Consider the following 24,322-nt stretch of genomic DNA (forward strand, 5'->3'; position numbering starts at 1 on the left):
GAATTTTAATCAATGATATTAAGTTATATTTTATTACTAGTGCTTTTATCCTCCAACAAATTTTGCAGCATAATGTAGGGCCTAGTGTGAGAAAGCTGGCTCTTCCTCAGAGTTAATGGGTCTTCCAGCAGGACAATGACCCAAAACACACATCAAAAAGCACTAGAAAATAGTTTGATAGAAAGCATTGGAGACTACTAAAGTGGCCAGCAATGAGTCCAGACCTGAATCCCATAGAACACCTGTGGAGAGATCTCAAAATTGCAGTTTGGAGAAGGCACCCTTCAAATCTCAGGGACCTGGAGCAGTTTGCCAAAGAAGAATGGTCTAAAATTCCAGGAGAGCATTGTAAGAAACTCATTGATGGTTACCGGAAACGGTTGTTCGCAGTTATTTTGGCTAAAGGTTGTGCAACCAAGTATTAGGCTAAGGCGGGCTTTGCACGCTGCGACATCGGTAACAATGTCTTACCGATGCTGCAGCGATAGTCCCGCCCCCGTCGCACGTGCAATATCTAGTGAAAGCTGCCGTAGCGATTATTATCGCTACGGCAGCTTTACACGCACATACCTGCCGTGCGACGTCCCTCTGGCCGGCGACCCGCCTCCTTCCTAAGGGGGCGGGTCGTGCGGCGTCACAGCGACGTCACACGGCAGGCGGCCAATTGAAGTGGAGGGGCGGAGATGAGCAGGATGTAAACATCCCGCCCACCTCCGTCCTCATTGCAGCCGGCAGCAGGTAAGGTGAGGTTCCTCGCTCCAGCGGCTTCATACACAGCGATGTGTGCTGCCGCAGGAGCGAGGAACAACATCGCACCTGTCGCTGCACCGGCATTATGGAAATGTCGGAGGCTGCAGCGATGATACGATAACGACGTTTTTGCGCTCGTTCATCTTATCAAAAAGGTTTTACACGTTGCGATATCGACTGCGACGCCGGATGTGCTTCACTTTCGATTTGACCCCATCGACATCGCACGTGCAATGTCGCAACGTGCAAAGCCGCCCTAAGGGTGCCAATACTTTTATCTAGCCCATTTTTTGGAGTTTTGTGTGAAATGTTCAATGATTTGATTTTTGTTTCATTTTCTTTTGTGTTTTTTCATTGCAAGCAAAATAAATGAAGATTGCAATCACAAATTCTTTGGTATTATCATTTTCAAGAAGAAACTGAGAATTATCTGACAGAATTGCAGGGGTGCCAATACTTTTGGCCAGCATTGTATGGTGGAATAACCATGATATCTTATTCCTCTACCTGAATATCATAAGGAGATGTTATAATGGGTCCCTAGGCAAGGAAAAAGCTGTGAGTCATGCAACCACAAAATAAGGTGCATGTGCATCAATAAGCTGTCTAATACAGCAAACAAAAGTACAATGGCCGACAGCAAGAGGACCAGCAAGGTAAGTGCTGAGTCAATATGTCCAAGTATCTAGTAGTTCATGCATTACCAAGACACTAGGTCAGTCTGAGGGATAGTCAAGAGGCATAAGTATCCCTGGCCAGGGTTCAAAATGTTCACTTTACCACTGGATAAAATCATATGATGGTATAGTTTTTAAATTGAAACCGTTTGTATATGGGGGTTTTGGCTATTCAGGCACCTGCAAATGTGACACGGCATTAGAAGTCTATTTCAGACTAATTTGTGTTCCAAAATTTAAATGTAGCGCCTTCACTTCTTAGCCTGGCTGTTTGTCAAACAGAGGGTTTCTGTCCACATGGGGTATCATTTGGCTCACAATGAACTGGGTAACAAAATCTGGAGTCCATTTTCTCGTGCTGTCCCTTGTAAAAGTGAAAAAGTGAAAACATTAGGGCTAAACCATTATTTTAGAGAAAAAGTTACAATTTTCCCTTTGTTCAATTTGAATGAATTCCTGTGTAGCACCTAAATGGTTATCAAAATTCATGACAGCAGTTTTCATGTGTTTTGAAGTCTGTAGTTTTTAAAATGTCACTTTTGGCGAGTTTCTAATATGTAGGCTTTTCAATGTTCATTTAAATCTGAATAGGTCCCTAAAGAAACCAGGTTTTTCAAATTTCTTAAAAGTTTAGCAGCATTTTTTTCAACCCATCTAACATCCTAGCAAAATAACTGGACATTGGAAAAATGATGCAGCTGTAAAGTAGACATATGAGAAATGTTGTTTATTAAATATTCTGTGCAACATGACCAACTGGTTTTAGGATTGAAAAATGAAAATTTGAAAATTGCTAGTTTTTCAAAATTTTCACCAAAATTCTGATTGTTTTTACAAATAATATTGACCTAACTTTCATAAAGTACTATGTGTTAACAGTCTCAGAATCACTTTGTTATGTTGAAGTATTCAGGAGTTATTACCACATAAAGTGACACTGATCAAATTTCAGAAATTGGGCTTGGCTGTTAAGCTCAAAATTGGCTCTGTCACTAAGGGATTTTACTATGGAGTGCATGATGCAATATTTAATTCACTGCAAACAGCCCTACTATTGTTGTTTTTGACCACTAAACTATTGTATATGAACTTCAACAGGTCCAATGCTTTGTTCCTCTCAGAGAATCTTAAGAGGAACTTAAGATTCTTAATGGGGAGGGTGCAGCTCTGCTGGGGCAGAAAATGGCTAGAAGGTTGGAGGAGTGTTTAAACTAGGAATGGGGGGCGAGGGTATTCACTTTATAGAAGGGGAATGTAGTGCAGATAGTGACCAGGGCACAAGTAATGAAATTGGGGGTGGTACGGGGGGAAGGGTTAGGACAGTCAATACAGTAAGCAGGAATATAGGTACAGAGTCATTCGTAACGTGCATGTACACCAATGCCCGAAGCCTCACAAATAAGGTGGAGGAATTAGAATTAATATTGTTGGAAGAAAATTATGATATAGTGGGGATATCAGAGACATGGCTGGATGAGAGCTATGACTGGGCTGTTAATTTACAGGGTTATAGCCTATTCAGGAATGACCGTACAAATAAGCGAGGGGGAGGTGTGTGTCTATATGTAAAATCATCCTTAAAACCCATCCTGCGTGACAACATATGTGAGGGTACTGAGAATGTAGAGTCCCTATGGGTGGAGATAAGGGGGGGGAGAATGAATAATAAAATACTGATAGGGGTGTGTTATAAGACGCCGAATATTATGGAAGAGGTAGAGAATCTCCTCATAAAGCAAATTGATAAAGCAGCGAGTCTCGGAGAGGTAATTATTATGGGGGACTTTAACTATCCTGATATAAATTGGGGAACAGAAACTTGCAGTTCCAGTAAAGGAAATAGATTTTTGATAACAATGAAAGATAATTACCTTTCACAAATGGTACAGGACCCCACAAGAGGGGGAACACTACTAGACCTTGTACTAACCAATAGGCCAGACCGCATATCAAATATACAAGTTGGGGGTTACTTGGGGAATAGTGATCACAAAATAATAAGTTTTCATGTATTCTTTAGTAAGATGTATAGTAGAGGGGCTACAAGGACACTAAACTTCAGGAAAGCAAATTTTAAACGGTTGAGAGATGATCTTAGTGCAATAAACTGGGAGGATGTACTAAGTAATAAAAGTACACAAAGCAAATGGGAGACTTTTATGAGCATCCTGAATAGGGCTTGTGCAGAAAATATACCCTATGGGAACAAACATGCTAGAAATAGGAGGAAACCCCTATGGCTAAATAGAGCTGTAAGGGAAGCAATAAAAGAAAAACAGAAAGCCTTAAAAGAATTAGAGGGTAGGTAGTGATGAGGCATTATATAATTATAGAAAATTAAATAAAATATGTAAAAAGCAAATTAAGTTAGCCAAGTTTGAGACAGAGAGACTCATTGCGAGAGAAAGTAAAAATAATCCTAAAATATTCTTTAACTACATAAACAGTAAAAAACTGAAAAGCGATAGTGTTGGCCCCCTTAAAAATAGTCTTGGTGAAATGGTGGAAGGGGATGAGGGTAAAGCCAACCTGCTGAATGACTTTTTTTCTACGGTTTTTATACAAGAAAATGCCATGGCAGATGACATGACCAGTGATACCATAAATTCACCCTTGAATATTACCTGCTTAACCCAGCAGGAAGTACGCCGCCGCCTCGAAATCACTAAGGTTGACAAATCTCCGGGCCCGGATGGCATACACCCCAGAGTACTACAGGAATTGAGTTCTGTGATAGATAGACCATTATTTTTAATCTTCTCAGATTCCTTAATAACAGGGTCGGTACCGCAGGACTGGCGCATAGCAAATATGGTGCCAATATTCAAAAAGGGGACAAAAACTGAGCCGGGAAATTATAGGCCGGTAAGTTTAACCTCTACGGTTGGTAAAATCCTTGAGGGTTTCTTGAGAGATGCTATACTGGAGTATCTCAAGAAAAATAACCTTATGACAGAGTATCAACATGGGTTTATGAGGGATCGATCCTGTCAAACTAATTTGATCAGCTTCTATGAAGAGGTAAGTTCAAGCCTGGACCAGGGAAATGCAGTGGATGTTGTGTATATGGACTTTTCAAAAGCTTTTGATACGGTGCCACACAAAAGGTTGGTACATAAAATGAGAATAATGGGGATAGGGGAAAATATGTGTAACTGGGTTAAAAACTGGCTCAGTGATAGGAAACAAAGGGTGGTTATTAATGGTACGTACTCGGACTGGGTCTCAATTCATAGTGGGGTACCACAGGGGTCAGTATTGGGCCCGCTTCTTTTCAACATATTTATAAATGACCTTTTTGGGGGCATGCGGAGTAGAATTTCAATATTTGCAGATGATACTAAACTCTGCAGGGTAATCAATACAGAGGAGGATAATTTTATATTACAGGGAGATTTATGTAAATTGGAGGATTGGGCTGAGAAGTGGCAATTGAAGTTTAATGTAGATAAATGTAAGGTCATGCACTTGGGTAGAGGAAATAACATTTATGATTATGTACTTAATTGTAGAACACTGGGTAAAACAGACACAGAAAAAGACTTGGGTGTATGGGTGGATGGTAAACTTCACTTTAGTGGACAGTGTCAGGCAACTGCTGCCAGGGCTAATAAAATAATGGGCTGTATTAAAAGAGGTATAAGTGTTCATGAAAAAAATATAGTTCTACCTCTGTACAAGTCACTAGTGCGACCGCACTTAGAATACTGTGTACAATTCTGGTCACCGATATATAAGAAGGACATAGCTGAACTGGAGAGGGTGCAGAGAAGAGCCACCAAGATTATTAGAGGAATGGGTGGGCTGCAATACCAAGACAGGTTATTAAACTTGGGGTTATTTAGTTTGGAAAAACGAAGGCTTAGGGGGGATCTAATCACAATGTATAAATATATGAGGGGACAGTACAGAGACCTTTCCAAAGATCTTTTTACACCTAGGCCTGCGACTGGAACACGGGGGCATCCGCTACGTCTTGAGGAAAGAAGGTTTAATCATAATCACAGACGAGGATTCTTTACTGTACGAGCAGTGAGACTATGGAACTCTCTGCCGCATGATGTTGTAATGAGTGATTCACTACTAACATTTAAGCAGAGCCTGGATGCCTTTCTTGAAAAATTTAATATTACCAGTTATGTATATTAGATTTTATGACAGGGTATTGATCCAGGGAACTAGTCTGATTGCCGGATGTGGAGTCAGGAAGTAAATTTTTTCCCCATTGGAACTTGTTTGCCACATTGGGGTTTTTTTGCCTTCCTCTGGATCAACATGTTAGGCTACGGGTTGAACTAGATGGACTTAGAGTCTCCCTTCAATCTTAAAAACTATGATACTAGAATACTGCTTGACCTTGGTGTTTGACATGAGCTTACTTCTTTCTCCTCATTACAGAGAGCATGCTTGATCTGCTGAGAGTATTATATTATTGTAATGTATTTTATAAGATCTTTGTTTTATTTTAAAAATGTTGAAAATGTGAGCTTATATGTTTCATTGAAACTAAAATCCATGATTTCATCTAAACAGCTATTTCCTGGTGGACTCAGAAGGAAAAGTGTTAATGACCCAAGACGGAATATTCCGAAGTAACTGTATGGATTGTTTGGATCGCACAAATGTGGTTCAGAGTCTGCTGGCACATCGCTCTCTCCAGGCTCAGTTACAGGTATAGTATTTGTAATCATTTCCTATATTACAGTAAATACTGTTTTAAGGATTTTTTCAAGAAGTAGAAAATATGGCTACTTTTTTCTAAAACCAATTTCGCACCTGTCCATGCATTTCAGCCCAGTTATATTGACACAAATAAGGCTAAAAATCCAGTGGAATGCACAACTTGTGACCTGTTTTGGCAATGTTTCTGGAAGAAAGCAGCAAAGTATTTGAATAACTACGTTATAGGAAACCTTTCAGGCGATTCATGCTGGCTAAGCAGTGGGCAGTATCATTCGTAGTTTGGCTGCATGATTGCAGCAAGGTGTATGAGTCTCTGGAAGACTCTAACGTTACAGAGAAAATATCCTTTGAGGATCCAGCCGGAGAGCAGACTTGATCTGCTCTTCCCAGTGCTGTTGCAAATACTTGACAGGTCACTGCCTTGTCTTTATACAGGGAGAAACCAATCAATCACCTCTAATAGCACAGGAAAAGACCTTGTGGTGGGCAGCACTGGACTACTCTCCTCCCTTAAAAAAATTGGGTTTTCAATGTTTATTTTCTCTAAAATGCAGGAGAATAATATACCTGGCTGCAGTCGTGCAAAAAGGCAGGGATTTATATTGCCAATGGTTTGGGCAGCATGAATCGCCTTTAGATGTTTCCTTTAATCCGCATCAATATGACCTTATGTATTCCATGGTAGATGTCTGAGAAAAGTAAGAAAAAAAAAAAAATATAGTAGACAACTTTCAGGTAACCCAAAACAGAATGTTAACATATAGGATCTTAGTTATCTTCCTGGCGGTTTACCATTTCGAAAGGACAATTTATGAGAATTAAACGCAACTGCACCCACAACCAAGATTATTTCTCCGAAGCCAACCATCTAAAAAATCTCTTTATTAACAAAGGATATAAATTGGACCACCTCAAAAACTTTAAAAGAAGTGGGCTTAATACCCAGGAGTCAGCTATTAAAAAAGAATACCATTACCAACAATTTGACCATCCAACAGCAAATATCCATCCTGCCTATCATAACTCAGTTTCACAATAACCATAAAACCTTTAGGAAAATTATAGGGAAATTCTGGTATATTCTGAAACAAGATAAAATTGTCTGGGAATTTTTACCAGATCGTCCTCAATTCATATACTGCAAAGCCCAAACCCTGGTCAATCTAATTGCCCCTACAATAACTAAGGAAAAAACTTAATATGCACAATTATCAATATCCCAAAGCACAAGTTGATTTCAAACCATGTGGCTTATGCTTCTGCTGTAGACAAACAGGAGCTAAAAGAACCCCTATAACCACATTCTCAAACTCCAATAACAGTAACTTTTTTGAAATTACACAATCCATCTCATGCTCCACCACTGGAGTAATTTAAGTCATCTAATGCCCATGTGGCAAATCATATGTGGGCCGCACTATCCGCTCTCTGTCCACAAGAATCAAGGAACATTTTGGAAATATCCAGAACGGCTTTATTGGCCACCCTCTCTCGTGTCACTACCTAGATTTTCATAACAAAAATATAAAAGGATCTACATTTTTTGGGATCCAAATCATTCTACAAAACTGGAGGGGGGCAACTACATCAATAAAGTGTCCCAAGCTGAATCAGAATAGATTTTTGTACTTAATGCCTTAGCCCCTAAAGGCTTAAAACAGGAGCTAGAACTCTTTGCCTTTTAAACTAAATAATTGGTTTTCCACCAATTTTTTGGATAAAAAAATATTACACATTTAACTTCCATACCTACACTCTATAAGGGAACAAATCTTTCCTTATTTTAGTATACATATTTCACATATCTATAAGCATGTATATATTTTTCTTAGGTGTAGCTTTCATTTTTTACTTTTCATTGAAAAAAAATATATATTTTTTTTAATATTTTTAAGGATTATTTTTTTTTTTTTTTAACTTACATTTATATACCTCTCCCCATTCAAGTCCTCTATGTAATCCTTGTGCATAGCAGTTATAGGGATTTTTTATATGAGCTCTCCAACACGTCCCTCTGTACCTATTTTAACACTTTAATCATCAACAGCCACTCTAAAGCTGGGTTTACACACTGCAACATCTCAAACGACATCGCTGTAACGTCACCGGTTTTGTGACACAATAGCGATGTTTGCGATGTTGCAGTGTGTGAAACCTATCAGCGACCCGGCCCCTGCTGTGAAGTTGTAATAGTTACAAATCGTTCAGGACCATTCCTAGGTCCTTTGTTTCCCGCTGTGCAGCATGAAGTTTCAGTGTGTGAAGACTTTGCAGCGACTTTGTTAGCAACTTCCCTTTCAAAAGGCTGCTTATCAACGTCCCCAACAACCAGCTAGGTCGCTCTGCAGGTCCGGATCGCTGTTGAGTTGTTGGCCAGGTTTGCCTGTTTGAACGCTCACCAGAGACTTAGCAGAGACTTAGGGAGGTCGCTATTGCGTCACCAAACCGGTGACGTTACAGCGATGTCCTTTGCGATGTTGCAGTGTGTAAACCCAGCTTTAGCTGAATGAGCCTGCCATCGTCAGATCACAGCCACTATGCAGATTGAGGCTGGGCCAGTACCGGCATGGGAGACTGGATAGGATTCCCTGGTTATGCTCTATTTTAACACTTTATATATGGACATTACCTTTCAACATGCTTTAATTATTTTAATGTTGTATTATTCCCAAGTTTTTTTTCTACATATTTTGATTTTATTTTAATAAGTACAATAAAATGCTTTTAAAACCTCCCTAATAATGACTTCACCGTATTTTCCAGGGCTGTGGAGTCGGTAAGCCAAACCTTCAACTCCGACTCCTCAATTTCCCTTGCACCGACTCCGACTCCCACATATATTGCTTATATTTAAGGGAAAAATGTATTGTAGTGCAATGTGAACAGACATTTAATCATTGCTATGATACAATAATCAAGATAATTAGAACATAAAATATATTTATTGGAATACAACTTTAGAACTCATAAAACTGTGTAATAAATTGTAAATATGTAATACACTATGTAATATAGTTTACATATCTTGTAATCTGGGTAAGAGGGGGTGGAGGGGAAGCAGATTAAGGAGTGTGAGAGGGTGTGGAGGGGCAGCAGATTTGGAAGTGTGAGAGGGGGTGGAGGGGCAGCAGATTGGGAGGAGGTGGAGGGGGCAGCAGATTGGGGAGTGTGAGAGGGGGTGGAGGGGCAGCAGATTGGGAGGGGGTGGAGGGGGCAGCAGATTGGGGAGTGTGAGAGGGTGTGGAGGGGGCAGCAGATTGGGGAGTGTGAGAGGGGTGGAGGGGGCAGCAGATTGGGGAGGGTGAAAGGGGGTGGAGGGGGCAGCAGATTGGGGAGGGTGAAAGGGGGTGGAAAGGGCAGCAGATGGGGAGGGTGAAAGGGGGTGGAGGGGCAGCAGATTGGGGAGGGTGAGAGTGGGTGGAGGCGGCAGCAGATTGGGGAGGGTGAGAGGGGGTGGAGGGGACAGCAGATTAGGGAGGGGGCAGCAGATTGGGGAGGGTGAGAGGGGGTGGAGGGCGCAGCAGATTGGGGAGGGTGAGAGGGGGTGGAGGGGGCAGCAGATTGGGGAGGGTGAGAGGGGGTGGAGCGGGCAGCAGATTGGGGAGGGTGAGAGGGGGTGGAGGGGGCAGCAGATTGGGGAGGGTGAGAGGGGGCAGCAGATTGGGGATGGTGAGAGGTGGTGGAGGAGCAGCAGATTGGAAGGGGGTTGGAGGGGCAGCAGATTGGGGAGGGTGAGAGGGGGTGGTGGGGGCAGCAGATTGGAAAGGGTGAGAGGGGGTGGAGGGGGCAGCAGATTGGGGAGGGTGAGAGGGGGTGAAGGGGAAGCAGATTGGGAGGGGGTGGAGGGGGGCAGCAGATTGGGGAGTGTGAGAGGGGGTGGAGGGGGCAGCAGATTGGGGAGGGAGAAAGGGGGTGGAAAGGGCAGCAGATTGGGGAGGGTGAAAAGGGGTGGAAAGGGCAGCAGATTGGGGAGGGTGAAAGGGGGTGGAGGGGCAGCAGATTGGAGAGGGTGAGAGTGGATGGGAGGGGGCAGCAGATTGGGGAGGGTGAGAGTGGGTGGAGGCGGCAGCAGATTGGGGAGGGGGTGCAGGGGACAGCAGATTAGGGAGGGGGCAGCAGATTGGGGAGGGTGAGAGGGGGTGGAGGGAGTGGAGGGGCCAGCAGATTGGGGAGGGTGAGAGGGGGTGGAGGGCGCAGCAGATTGGGGAGGGTGAGAGGGGGTGGAGGGGGCAGCAGATTGGGGACGGTGAGAGGGGGTGGAGCGGGCAGCAGATTGGGGAGGGTGAAAGGGGGTGGAGGGGGCAGCAGATTGGGGAGAATGAGAGGGGGTGGAGGGGGCAGCAGATTGGGGAGGGTGAGAGGGGGTGGAGTGGGCAGCAGATTGGGGAGGGTGAGAGGGGGCAGCAGATCGGGGAAGGTGAGGAAGTGGAGGGGGCAGCAGATTAGGGAGGGTTTGAAGGGGGCAGCAGATTGGGGAAGGGGGTGAAGGGGGAAGCAAATCAGGGAGGGTGAGAGGTGTTGGAGGGGGCACCAGATTGGGCAGGGTGAGAGGGGGTGGAGGGGGCAGCAGATTGGGGAGGGTGGAAGGGGCAGCAGATTGGGGAGGGTGAGAGGGGGTGGAGGGGGCAGCAGATTGGGGGGAGTGAGAGGGGGTGGAGGGGGCAGCAGATTGGGGAGGGTGAGAAGGGGCAGCAGATCAGGGAGGGGGTGGAGGGGGCAGCAGATTGGGGAGGGTGAAAGGGGGGGAAGGGGCAGCAGATTGGGGAGGGTGAAATGGGGCGGAGAGGGCAGCAGATTGGGGAGGGTGAAATGGGGTGGAGAGGGCAGCAGATTGGGGAGGGTGAGAGGAGGTGGAGCGGGCAGCAGATTGGGGAGGATGAGAGGGGGTGAGACGGGGCAGCAGATTGGGGAGGGTGAGAGGGGGTGGAGGGGGCAGCAGATGAGGGAGGGTGAGGGGGTGCAGGGGGCAGCAGATTGGGGAGGGGGTGAAGGGGGAAGCAGATTGGGGAGGGGGTGGAGGGGTGTTATGATCCGGAACCATGGAAGACCACCACAAATCATTGGCAAAAGGTGACAAGAGCATTGGCAACTAATGTGGCCGCCATCCCCTTACTAACCATCACAACTAGAAGTAGCCGAGGGGTGAACTAACATCCTGTGCACCGCAAACCCAGCCGGAAAACTAACTATCCTAAAGGTAGTAAAGATGAATAACTCTCTGCCTCAGAAAATAGACAAGAATAGCTAGCCCCCCACATTCAAAGACTGTGGTGATATAGGAAAAACACAATACACAGGTAGATGACAGGATTAGCAAAAGGTGAGGCCCCCGCTGACTAAAATAGGAAAGGACAGGAAAGGGACTGATGGTGGCCAGAAAAAAACCCTGCAATATACCAACTTCCTGATAGTACAAAAAGGCCCTCAGATCGCACGATCTGAACTCTGTCCTATACCAGGTGCCCTTGTCATACCAATGAACAGAAAACAAGAATTCTAACAAAGTCAACAAGCCACAAACACATGGACCCAAAGGAGCTATACTCCACACAGAACTGCAGGGAGTTCCTCAACAATCCACTGAGGGGGAAAATCCCTGCAAGCAAATAAACTGAAACCAACCACAGCAAATGACAAACCCAGATAAACAAAAGAACCAGACCATAAATAAAGAGCAAGCACTTATCTGGGGAAGATGTGGTGTAGAGCAGGATTAAGCAGGCTGGAGATACAAAGAACAACTGACATCCGGCAACAGCCTGCAATCAGACCAGGATTTAAATAAGCAGAGAGTTAGCAAAGGAAACACCCACTGCACAACACACCTGGTCCAAGTCCAAACCATTCCTGGCCACCAGAGGGAGCCTCCCAGCAGCCAAAACATAACTAACATTCACAACAGTACCCCCCCCCCCTTAAGGAGGGGTCACCGAACCCTCACCCACGCCACCTGGTCGCTTGGGGTGAGCATGATGGAAGGCGCGAACCAACCTGTCCGCATGAATGTCAGAAGCCACAACCCAAGAGTTATCCTCCTGCCCATAACCCTTCCTTTTCACAAGGTACTGAAGCTGACGCCTACTGCGACGGGAATCTAGAATTTTTTCAACCTCATACTCCAGATCCCTTTGTACCAAAACAGGGTCAGGAGGCGCTGCTGCAGGAACTGCTGGCTCCACATGTTTCTTCAACAAGAACTTATGGAAGACATTGTGAATCTTAAATGACGCAGGCAGAGTCAAACGGAAAGATACAGGGTTAATAATCTCCGAAATCTTATAAGGTCCAATAAATCTGGGCTTAAATTTAGGAGACGGAACTCTCATAGGAATATTTTTAGAGGACAACCACACCATGTCCCCTACTTTAAACCGGGGACCAACAGTCCGACGCCGGTTGGCAAACTTTTGGGCAGTTTCTTGGGACTGAAACAATTTATCCACTACCTGCCCCCAAATCTGCTGCATTCTGTTGACCACCGAATCCACCCCCGGACAGTCAGACGCCTCAAGCTGCCCTGAGAGGAACCTAGGGTGATACCCAAAATTGCAGAAAAAGGGGGACACCAACATGGTAGAGCTAGCTCTATTGTTAAGGGCAAATTCAGCCAAAGGCAAAAACGAAACCCAGTCATCCTGATCCGCAGAAACACAACACCATAAATAGGTCTCCAGGGTCTGGTTAGCCCTTTCAGTCTGACCGTTGGTCTGAGGATGAAACGCCGAGGAGAAAGACAGCTGAACACCCAATTTGGAGCAAAAAATCCTCCAAAACCTGGATACAAACTGCACCCCTCTGTCAGAAACAATGTTTTCGGGAATACCATGCAAACGAACAACATGTTGGAAAAACAAAGGCACCTACTCTGATGAAGACAGCAACTTAGATAGGGGAACCAAGTGGACCATCTTGGAGAATCTGTCACAGATCACCCAAATCACAGTCATTTCCTGAGACACGGGAAGCTCTGAAATAAAATTCATAGAGATGTGCGTCCATGGTTTCTTAGGTACAGGCAAAGGCAATAATAGCCCACTAGAACGTGAACAACAGGGCTTGGACCTAGAACAAACTCCACACGACTGCACAAAACGACGGACATCTCGGGACAGGGAAGGCCACCAAAAAGAGCGTCTCACAAGATCTCGAGTACCAAAAATGCCAGGATGACCCGCCAAAACAGAGCAATGAACCTCAGAGACAACTCTGTCTCTCCATTGGTCTGGGACAAACAGTTCCCCTGTAGGACACCTCTCAGGTTTATCCCCCTGAAATTCCGCCAGTGCCAACCGCAGATCAGGCGAAATCGCCGAGAAAACTACACCATCATTCAGGATAGTAGACGGTTCGACAATCTCCAAAGAGTCAGCGCAGAAACTCCTGGAAAGGGCATCGGCCTTAACATTCTTGGTGCCCGGCAAAAAAGAGACCACAAAATTAAACCGGGTAAAAAACAAAGCCCACCTGGCCTGCCGAGGATTCAACCTCTTGGCCGATTTCAGATAGATGAGATTCTTGTGGTCCGTAAGCACCACAACTTGATGCCTAGCCCCCTCCAACCAATGCCTCCACTCTTCAAATGCCCACTTCATAGCCAATAATTCCCAGTTCCCCACATCATAACTCCGTTCAGAAGGAGCAAACTTCCAAGAGAAAAAGACACACGGCTTAAGTTTACCCGAAGTAGCGTCTCGTTGAGACAGAACAGCACCTGCTCCGATCTCTGAGGCATCGATCTCAACTTGAAATGAGCGAGACACATCAGGTTGGGGCAGAAGTGAATCGCCTTTTAAGCTCCTGGAAGGCCACAATATCCTCAGTGGTCCAATACTCAGCATCAGCTCCCTTCTTTGTCAAATCTGTCAGAGGTTTGACAATGGCAGAAAATTGGCTATAGATTTACGGTAAAAATTAGCAAACCCCAAAAACCACTGCAGGGATTTTAGAGAAGTCGGTTGCACCCAGTCGTAAATAGCCTGAACCTTAACCGGGTCCATTTCGATAGCGGAGGGAGACAGGATGAAGCCCAAAAAGGAAATCCTTTGCACCCCAAAGAGGCACTTTGACCCCTTAACGTACAGTGCATTATCCTTAAGTATCTGAAAAACATCCCGTACTTGCCCAACAAGAGAGTCCCAATCATCAGAAAAAATCAAGATGTCATCCAAATACACAATCAAAAATTTACCAATAAGGTCCCGAAAAATATCATTGATGAAGGCCTGGAAGACGGAGGGTGCATTAGTGAGCCCAAAAGGCATCACTAGGTACTCAAAATACCCCTCAGGAGTATTAAAAGCCGTCTTCCATTCATCACCATCCTTAATACGGATGAGATTATACTCACCCTTGAGATCCAGTTTCGTAAACCATTTGGCACTCTGCACTCTAGAGAACAGATCAGACATCAGAGGCAAAGGGTACTGATACTTGACCGTAATTTTATTAAGAAGACGGTAATCAATACAAGGCCTCAACGAACTATCTTTCTTAGCAACAAAGAAGAAGCTGGCACCCAAAGGAGAAGATGAGGGCCGAATGTGCCCCTTCTCCAATGATTCCCTGATGTATGACCGCATGGCATCATGTTCGGGCACAGACAAGTTGAAAATCCGCCCCTTGGGAAATTTACAACCGGGCACCAACTCAATGGCACAGTCACAGCCCCGGTGTGGGGGCAGAGAATCAGATTCCTGGTCATTAAATACATCACGGAAATCAGACAAGAAGGCTGGAACATCAACTGCCTGAGCAGACGTGGATGACATGGAAAGGTCCTGATGCCCACCTTGACAACCCCAACTAGCTACCGACAAGGATCTCCAGTCAAGAACCGGATTATGGGTCCGCAACCACGGAAATCCCAGTACCAAGGTATCCTGTAGATTATGCAATACTAAAAATGTACAAGTTTCCTGATGCGCTGGTGCAACTCTCATAGGCACCTGGGTCCAAAATTGGGGTTTATGTTCTGCCAAAGGGGTAGCATCAATGACCCTTAAAGGAATAGGAGTTTGCAAAGGAACCATGGGGAAACCACAATCCCTAGCAAACCCAAAATCCATCAAATTGAGCGCTGCCCCTGAGTCCACAAAGGCAAATGCAGAAAAGGAAGACAATGAGCAAATCAATGTGACAGACAAAAGAAACTTTGGTTGCAAAGAACCCACAGTAACGGAAGTAGTCAATCTCCTTTCACAGTTAGGGCAGACAGAGATGTTATGAGAAGCGTCTCCACAATAGAAGCACAGACTATTCTTCCGTCTGAACCCCTGCCGACTAGCATTAGAAAGGACCCTATCACACTCCATAGGCTCCAAAGGCTGTTCCACAGGCACAAAACCAGCAGGTATCTTCCTGCGCTCACGTAAACGCCTATCAATCTGAATGGCCAAGGTCATAGAGGCATCAAGACCAGAAGGGACGGGAAATCGTACCCATTACATCCTTCACAGCATCAGCAATACCCTTGCGAAAAAGAGCCGCAAGCGCATCATCATTCCATTTGGTAAGGACCGCCCACTTTCGAAATTTCTGACAAAACGTTTCTGCAGAATCCAAACCCTGAGTTAAGGACAACAAGACCTTTTCTGCTTGGTCCACAATATTGGGTTCGTCATATAATAAACCCAATGCCTGAAAAAAGGAGTCCACATTATTGAGAATCTGATCATCAGACGCTAAAGAGAAGGCCCAGTCCTGAGGGTCACCACGCAGTAAGGAGATGACAATCTTAACCTGCTGTACGGGATTCCCTGAGGACTTAGGGCGCAGGTAAAAAAAATAATTTACAATTATTTTTGAAGCTCAAAAATCTCGACCTATCTCCCGAAAAAAATTCAGGAACCGGAATCTTAGGCTCTGCAAGGGGAGTCTGTGCAAGATAAGACTCTATATGACGAACCTTAGCATCAAGATGAGCAACACGCTCACCCAATTCATCCATGCTAGAAAAATAAATCTTCCACAGAACCCAAAGAAGAAGAGGAAAAACACAAAAAAAAAAAAAAAATATTTTCTCAGCAGCTTTTTTTTTTTTTTCCTTCTTAAGAGTACCCTTTAAATTTGTTGGACGGATGTACTGTTATGATCCGGAACCATGGAAGACCACCACAAATCATTGGCAAAAGGTGACAAGAGCATTGGCAACTAATCTGGCCGCCATCCCCTTACTAACCATCACAACTAGAAGTAGCCAAGGGTTGAACTAACATCCTGTGCACCGCGAACCCAGCCGGAGAACGAACTATCCTAAAGGTAGGAAAGATGAATAACTCTCTGCCTCAGAAAATAGACAAGAATAGCTAGCCCTCCACATTCAAAGACTGTGGTGATATAGGAAAATTACAATACACAGGTAGATGACAGGATTAGCAAAAGTTGAGGCCCCCGCTGACTAAAATAGGAAAGGACAGGAAAGGGACTGATGGTGGCCAGAGAAAAACCTTGTAAAATACCAACTTCCTGATAGTACAAAAAGGCCCTCAGATCGCACGATCTGAATTCCGTCCTATATCAGGTGCCCTTGTCATACCAATAAACAGAAAACAAGAATTCTAACAAAGTCAACAAGCCACAAACACATGGACCCAAAGGAGCTATACTCCACACACAACTGCAGGGAGTTCCTCAACAATCCACTGAGGGGGAAAATCCCTGCAAGCAAATAAACTGAAACCAACCACAGCAAATGACAAACCCAGATAAACAAAAGAACCAGACAATAAATAAAGAGCAAGCACTTATCTGGGGAAGATGTGGTGTAGAGCAGGATTAAGCAGGCTGGAGATACAAAGAACAATTGACATCCGACAACAGCCTGCAATCAGACCAGGATTTAAATAAGCAGAGAGTTAGCAAAGGAAACACCCACTGCACAACACACCTGGTCCAAGTCCAAACCATTCCTGGCAACCAGAGGGAGCCTCCCAGCAGCCAAAACATAACTAACATTCACAACAGAGGGGGCAGATTGGGGAGGGTGAGTGGGGGTGGAGGGGGCAGCAGATTAGGGAGGGTGAGAGGGGGTGGAGAGGGCAGCAGATTGGGGAGGGTGAGAGGGGGTGGAGGGGTCAGCAGATTAGGGAGGTGGTGGAGGGGGCAGCAGATTAGGGAGGGGGCAGCAGATCGGGGAGTGTGAGAGGGGGTGGAGGGGGCAGCAGATTGGGGAGGGTGGAAGAGGCAGCTGATTGGGGAGGGTGAGGGGTGGAGGGGGCAGCAGATTGGGGAGGGTGAGAGGGGGTGGAGGGGGCAGCAGATCAGAGAGGGTGAGAGGGAGTGGAGGGGGCAGCAGATCAGGGAGGGTGAGAGGGGGTGGAGGGGCAGCAGATCAGGGAGGGTGAGGGGGTGGAGGGGCAGCAGATTAGGGAGGGTGAGAGGGGGTGGAGGGGGCAGCAGATTGGGGAGGGTGAGAGGGGGTGGAGGGGGCAGCAGATTGGGGAGGGTGAGAGGGGGTGGAAGGGGCAGCAGATTGGGGAGGGTGATTGGGGGTGGAGGGGGCAGCAGATTGGGGAGGGTGAGAGGGGGTGGAGGGGGCAGCAGATTAGGGAGGTGGTGGAGGGGGCAGCAGATTAGGGAGGGGGCAGCAGATCGGGGAGTGTGAGAGGGGGTGGAGGGGGCAGCAGATTGGGGAGGGTGGAAGGGGCAGCATATTGGGGAGGGTGAGAGGGGTGGAGGGGGCAGCAGATTGGGGAGGGTGAGAGGGGGTGGAGGGGGCAGCAGATTGGGGAGGGTGAGAGGGGGTGGAGGGGGCAGCAGATCAGGGAGGGTGAGAGGGGGTGGAGGGGCAGCAGATTAGGGAGGGTGAGAGGGGGTGGAGGGGGCAGCAGATTGGGGAGGGTGAGAGGGGTGGAGGGGGCAGCAGATTGGGGAGGGTGAGAGGGGGTGGAAGGGGCAGCAGATTGGGGAGGGTGATTGGGGGTGGAGGAAGCAGCAGATTGGGGAGAGTGAGAGGGGGTGAGGGAGCAGCAGATTGGGGAGGGTGAGAGGGGGTGGAGGGTGCAGCAGATTGGGGAGGGTGAGAGGGGTTGGAGGGGGCAGCAGATTGGGGAGGGTGAGAGGGGGCGAAGGGGGCAGCAGATTGGGGAGGGTGAGAGGGGGCGGAGGGGGCAGCAGATTAGGGAGTGGGTTGAGGGAGCAGCAGATCAGTAAGGGTGAGAGGGGGTGGAGGGGTCAGCAGATCAGGGAGGGTGAGGGAGTGCAGGGGGCAGCAGATTGGGGAGGAGGTGGAGGGGGCAGCAGATTGGGGAGGGTGAGGGGGGGCAGCAGATCGGGGAAGGTGAGGGTTTGAAGGGGGCAGCAGATTGGGGAAGGGGGTGAAGGGGGAAGCAGATTTGGGAGGGGGTGGAGGGGGCAGCAGATTGGGGAGGGTGAGAGGGGGTGGAGGGGGCAGCAGATTGGGGAGGGTGAGAGGGGGTGGAGGGGCAGCAGATCAGGGAGGGTGAGAGGTGGTGGAGGGGGCAGCAGATCGGGAGGTTGAGAGGGGGTGGAGGGGGCAGCAGATTGGGGAGGGTGAGAGGGGGTGGAGGGCGCAGCAGATTGGGGAGGGGGTGGAGGGGGCAGCAGATTGGGGAGGGTGAGAGGGGGTGGAGGGTGCAGCCAATTGGGAATGGTGTGGAGGGGCCAGCAGATTGGGGAGGGTGAGGGGGTGGAGGGGGCAGCAGATTGGGGAGGGTGAAAGGGAGTGGAGGGGGCAGCAGATTGGAGAGTGTGAGAGGGGGTGGAGGGGGCAGCAGATTGGGGAGGGTGAGAGGGGGTGGAGGGGGCAGCAGATCAGGGAGGGTGAGAGGGAGTGGAGGGGGCAGCAGATCAGGGAGGGTGAGAGGGGGTGGAGGGGCAGCAGATTAGGGAGGGTGAGAGGGGGTGGAGGGGGCAGCAGATTGGGGAGGGTGAGAGGGGTGGAGGGGGCAGCAGATTGGGGAGGGTGAAAGGGGGTGGAGGGGGCAGCAGATTGGAGAGTGTGAGAGGGGGTGGAGGGGGCAGCAGATTGGGGAGGGTGAGAGGGGGTGGAGGGGGCAGCAGATTGGGGAGGGGGTGGAGGAGGCAGCAGATTAAGGAGGGGATTGAGGAGGAAGCAGATTGGGGAGGGGTGGAAGGGGCAGCACATTGGGGAGGGGGTGGAGGATGCAGCACATTGGGGAGGGGGCAGCAGATTGGGGAGGGTGAGAGATGGGAGAGGACGGCCAGCAGCAGCTCACGGAGGGGAGCAGCGGCTGATGGGGGAGAGCAGTGGCAGATGGAGGGGGCTGCAGCAGATAGAGGAGATCGGCGGCGGTGGCAGGGGATCGGGGGCAGGGCGGCCAATTGGGAGACAGGGGCTTACCAGGGCACTTGCAGGGATCGTTCTCCTCAGCTGCCTTCTACGGACGGAGTGAAGCTGGGGGAAACTGTCACCGGCCCCAGATCCACGGTGATTGGAGAGATCGGTCACAAGGCCGGTCTCTCCAATCAGAGCCGGGGGCAGGTAAAGCAGCGATCACCCTGATCCAGCCAATAATCAGTGCTATAGCTGCATTAATCATGGCTGGATTTCAATGTTATAACCATTTTCAATGGTTGAAACATTACAGTGGCTGTGATTGGCTGACGAACGCCGCTCAGCCAATCACAGCCTCAGTAGGTCCGGGGGGGAGACACCACCCCTCCTGAGGTCAGGCAGAGGTCCCCTCCTCCCCGAATCGTCGGTTGTGTGAACCGATCGCACTCACCGGGGCTCCGGGGCTGCGATTTTGCCATGACGTACTGGGTACGTCATGGGTCGTTAAGCACCATGTCACCATGACATACCCAGTACGTCATGGTTCGTTAAGGGGTTATTATCATTACTATAACTATGCCTCTAGATAATTCCTTGAGGGTGTAGTTTCCAAAATACTGTCACTTGTCGCGGTTCAACTGTTTAGGCACATCAGGAGCTACATGGCACCTGCAGACCATTCCATCAAAGTCTGCACTCCAAAGCATCCTTTCTTTCAGAGCTCTGCAGTTTGTCCAAACAGTAGTTTTCCACTAAATAAGGAGTATTGGTATACTCCGGTCCATTTTCTTTTGCTACTTTGAAAACAAATTGCGGTAAAGCAACATTTTTGTGGGAAAAATCGAATATTCTCATTTTAATGGTTCAATGTTGTAAAATTGTGTGAAGCACTTGAGGGTTCAAAGTTCTCATCACCCATCTAAATAAATTTCTTTAGGGGTCTGGTTTCTAAACGTCACTTGTGGGGGTCTCCACTGTTAAGGCACATTGGGGGCTCTGCAAACACAACAAAGTGTCCACCATCGACTCCAGATGATTTTACGTTCGAAAAGTCAAATGGCACTCCTTCCCTTCCAAACCCTGCTGTGCATTCAAACAGTAGTTTTCCACCACATATGGGGTATCTGCATACTTGGCAGATGTTGCACAAGACGTTGTATGGTGCATTATTTCTTGTTACTCTGATGGAAATGCAAAATTTGGGTCTAAAGTATCATTTTTGTGGGAAAAGGTAAAATTTTATTATTTTTCCTTTCACTTTGCTTTAGTTACTGTGAAGCATCTAAAGAGTTAATAAACATTTTGTGGTTTTGAGCAGTTTGAAGCATGCAGTTTTTAGAATGGTGTGAAGTTTCACATAGGCCTCTCAAAGTCCATTCAAATGTGATGTGGTCCCTAAAAAAATTGATTTTGTAGAAAAATAAGAAATTGCTGATAAACGTTTAACACTTCTATAACTTCCTCACAAAAAATGTTTAAAACAAATTATGCAACGTAAAGTAGATATGTTGGAAATGTTATTTATTAACTATTTTGTGTGATATAACTTTCTGGTTTAACCCCTTCACGACCCATGACGCGGGCAGGTCGCGGCGGTCCGCGCACTTATCAGCTGTTTTTAACAGCTGACATGTGTGCCTGCAAGTTACGAGTGGAATCTCTTCCACCTGCAACTTTTAACCCCTTACATCTCGCTGCCAAAGTCTGGCAGCGAGATGTATATGCACGCGGCCATTACTTTCACTTACCCCGCTCCCACCTGAAGTCACGTGCATGATCACGTGACTTTTGGTGGTTGCCATGGTAGCACAGGTCATATAATGACGCCTGTAGCCAACATGAATTACTTTCTCTCAATGCCGGCATACTTCCGGCATTGAGAGTAAAGCATCGTATTTGCAGTTCTCAGCTCTGTATCTGAGATCTACAGATGGGGCAGAGCGATCGGAGCCCCCTAGGGGGACTAGTAAAATAAAAAAAAAAGTAAAAAAAATGCGCAAAATGCAATAACAGGCCATCAAAACGTAGCATCTGCGCAAAAATGGTACCATTAAAAATGTCAGCTCGAGTCGCAAAAAATAAGCTGCCACTGAGTCATAGATCCCAAAAAATGAGGACGCTACGGGTTTCAGAAAATGGCGCAATACGTACGCGACTTTTATTGGACAGGCTTGTGATTTTTTTTTTAACCCCTTAGATACAAGTAAACTTATACATGTTTTGTGTCTGCAAACTCGCACCGACCTCAAGCATCACAACAGATCAGTTTTACCATATAGTGAATATGGTGAATAAAATATCCCAAAAACTGTTGTGCGATCACACTTTTTTGCAGTTTTTCCACACTTGGAATTTTTTTTGCTGTTTTCAAGTACACTATATAGTAAAACTTATGGTTCCATTTAAAAGTACAACTCGTCCCGCAAAAAACAAGCCCTCATATGGCAAGATTGATGGAAAAATAAAAAAGTTTCAGTTCTCGGAGGCAGGGGAGCAAAAAAAACAAAACAGAAAAACGGAAAGCGACCGGGGTCTGAAGGGGTTAAGGGCAGGAAATTGAAAATTTACAAAATTGTGACTTTTCCAACTTTTTTGACAAAATGCTGATATTTTCACAAATAAAATGCAAAAATATTTACTTAAATTTACCACGAACAAGAAGTACAATATGTCATGGAAAAAAAAACAATCTTAGAATCAACTCCAGAGTTATGACATCATAAATTGACACTGGTTAGATTTGGAAACGGTAGCCTGGTCAGGAAGTTACAAACAGGCTTGGGGGTGAAGGGATTAATGACAAGCCAGTTTTCTTTTGTTTTTGCCTTTGTAAACTGCAGCTGTGCCTTTATTTTAATGATCTGATTGTGTGAGGCTGTGTTTTGTGAGAAAATGTTGTTTTATTTTTCTAAGCTTTTTTGGAGGGTCATAAATTACTGAGAAATATATGTATATTTTTTGTGACATGAATATAGAAAAACAATATATTTGGGGATTTTTTTTTAATTCAGACTTATGGGTGGGGTTATTATAGTTGCACGTTCTTGTTAAATAATATTTACACGAAGAAATATTTGAAAAAAAAAAAAAAACACATTGTGGAGCATTGTTTTAAATTGTTTAGTTTTGCACAGTTTGCTGGGAAATCTACAGAAACGCCTGTTACAAAAAAAAAAAATCCCCATGCTACATAGTTTAAATCAATTAAGCCAGAAGTGGTGACAGAAGTTTGTGTCTTTTCCTGAGGTTCTCAGGCAGTCAGGGCCAGATTAAACTGCTATGGCAAAATTAAAGCTGAGCCACAGGCAACACAGACAGTTTTCTGTTTAGAGAGGAGGACTAACAAAGGCAATAAAAAATTGAAAATGCAATAAAAGGTATAACGAATGCAATAAAAAAAATATTTTTTTTTCATATTTAAAAAAAAAAAAAAAATCAAATTACCCGGTTCTCACCCATTAAAATTTAAGGAATGAAAAAATAACAAAAAATACACATTTGGTATTATATATTTAAATATAAAATACATTACACCAGTTGGTAAATGACGGACCGAGAAAAAAAAAATCAATCACCAAATTGCGTTTTTCTTGGTTATTTCAACATAAATGTAATGAGGCGATCAAAACATTGTATTTACCCCATGATGAGGTCAATAAAAACATTGGCTATGTGCCCTCAAAGAGCTCAATATTCCAAAAATTGAAAACTCTACAGCTCTCGGAATATAATTAATTCATCTAATCTACACATAACTATACAAGTCATACTTGTTGAGTGCCACGGTGGGATCACTCTACCACATACACAAACTCCATGAATAGAACATAGAAATGGGAGTTCACATGTGTCCATATTTTTTATTAGAAAAAAGTTGATAACACACATAAAAACACATATGCAGAGGACAGCGGTGGCAGCCGATTAACCTCATAACGACGGCCGTACGACTTAAAGCGGCGGCAAAACAGAGTACTTATTCTGTTCCGCCGCTTTAAAGCGGCGGCCCGAAAAAACCCTGTAGCGCCCCCCAGCGACCGAAAATCTCGGGGGTTTCAGCTACCGGGGGTAGCTGAGACCCCCCAGATTATGAATCGGGGTGGTTTTTTTGGACCCCGATAATGTGATCGGCGGTATACACCGTATACCGACGGTCACATAAAAAAAAAAGAAACGGCCGGTAAAACTGATTTCTTTTTCATCTGACATGATCAGACATGTCAGATGAGAAAGAAATCTAAACCCCTAGTGCCACCAAAGCCCCCGGTACCGGAGAGTCCCCCCCCCACCACCACCCCCCCTCCGGAGCAGTTAAAATGGCGCCGAAGCGCACAGAAAACTGCCGCCGGCTCTGCATTTATTTCCCTCCGATCTGAAATGATCAAACATTTCAGATCGGAGGGAAATGTCCTCCCCCTGACCTCTCCTCCGGTACACCAGAGCTCTCTGGTCACCGGAGCCCCCTCCGGTTCTCCAGAGCCGCCCCCCTCCCCCCTCCGGAGCATGGAAGATGGCGGCGCGCAGCGCACAGTAGCGCGCGGCCGCATTCATCCTGCTCTTTCTGCCGCATGTGACACGTCACATGCGACAGAAAGTTGTCCCCAGGTCCCGCTAGGTCTCCCGCCGTCCCCCCGCGTCCGCCCCCGGTCTTACGTTACCTGGCTGGTGATCCGTCCCGCGATCACGCTGCCTCCTTCTTGAATGCTGGCTGCGCATGTGCAGACAGCGGCTGTCAGCTGGATCCCTGCAAGCAGGGACGCTGACGTCGCTGCTGCACAGGCTGCTCCACTGTGGACCGGGGGAGAGTGAGTGAAGTAATCTGCAGCCACACTCCTCACATGGAGAGACTGCTGTTCCAGAAAATGGGGGGTACGTTCTGTGAGCGTGCCCCTCATATTCTGGAATGAGGTTACTGCAGGTCACTCTGCCCTAAGTTGGACCGGGGCAGTGTGAGTGC

The 24,322-nt window shown here is 46.5% G+C and overlaps 1 protein-coding gene across 3 annotated transcripts in view; it reads left to right on the top strand.

Annotated features, from left to right (window-relative positions):
• SACM1L (SAC1 like phosphatidylinositide phosphatase) overlaps window positions 1–24,322 on the top strand; it is a 543,139-nt gene that overhangs the window by 494,531 nt on the left and 24,286 nt on the right. For all 3 annotated transcript variants that reach the window (XM_075315019.1, XM_075315018.1, XM_075315020.1), the window contains one exon: window positions 5,961–6,099. In XM_075315019.1, the coding sequence (XP_075171134.1) occupies window positions 5,961–6,099 (139 nt within the window). The remainder of the gene's footprint in view (window positions 1–5,960; window positions 6,100–24,322) is intronic.

This window comes from Anomaloglossus baeobatrachus, chromosome 6 (genome assembly GCF_048569485.1).
Source record: "Anomaloglossus baeobatrachus isolate aAnoBae1 chromosome 6, aAnoBae1.hap1, whole genome shotgun sequence".
Lineage (NCBI taxonomy): Eukaryota > Metazoa > Chordata > Amphibia > Anura > Aromobatidae > Anomaloglossus > Anomaloglossus baeobatrachus.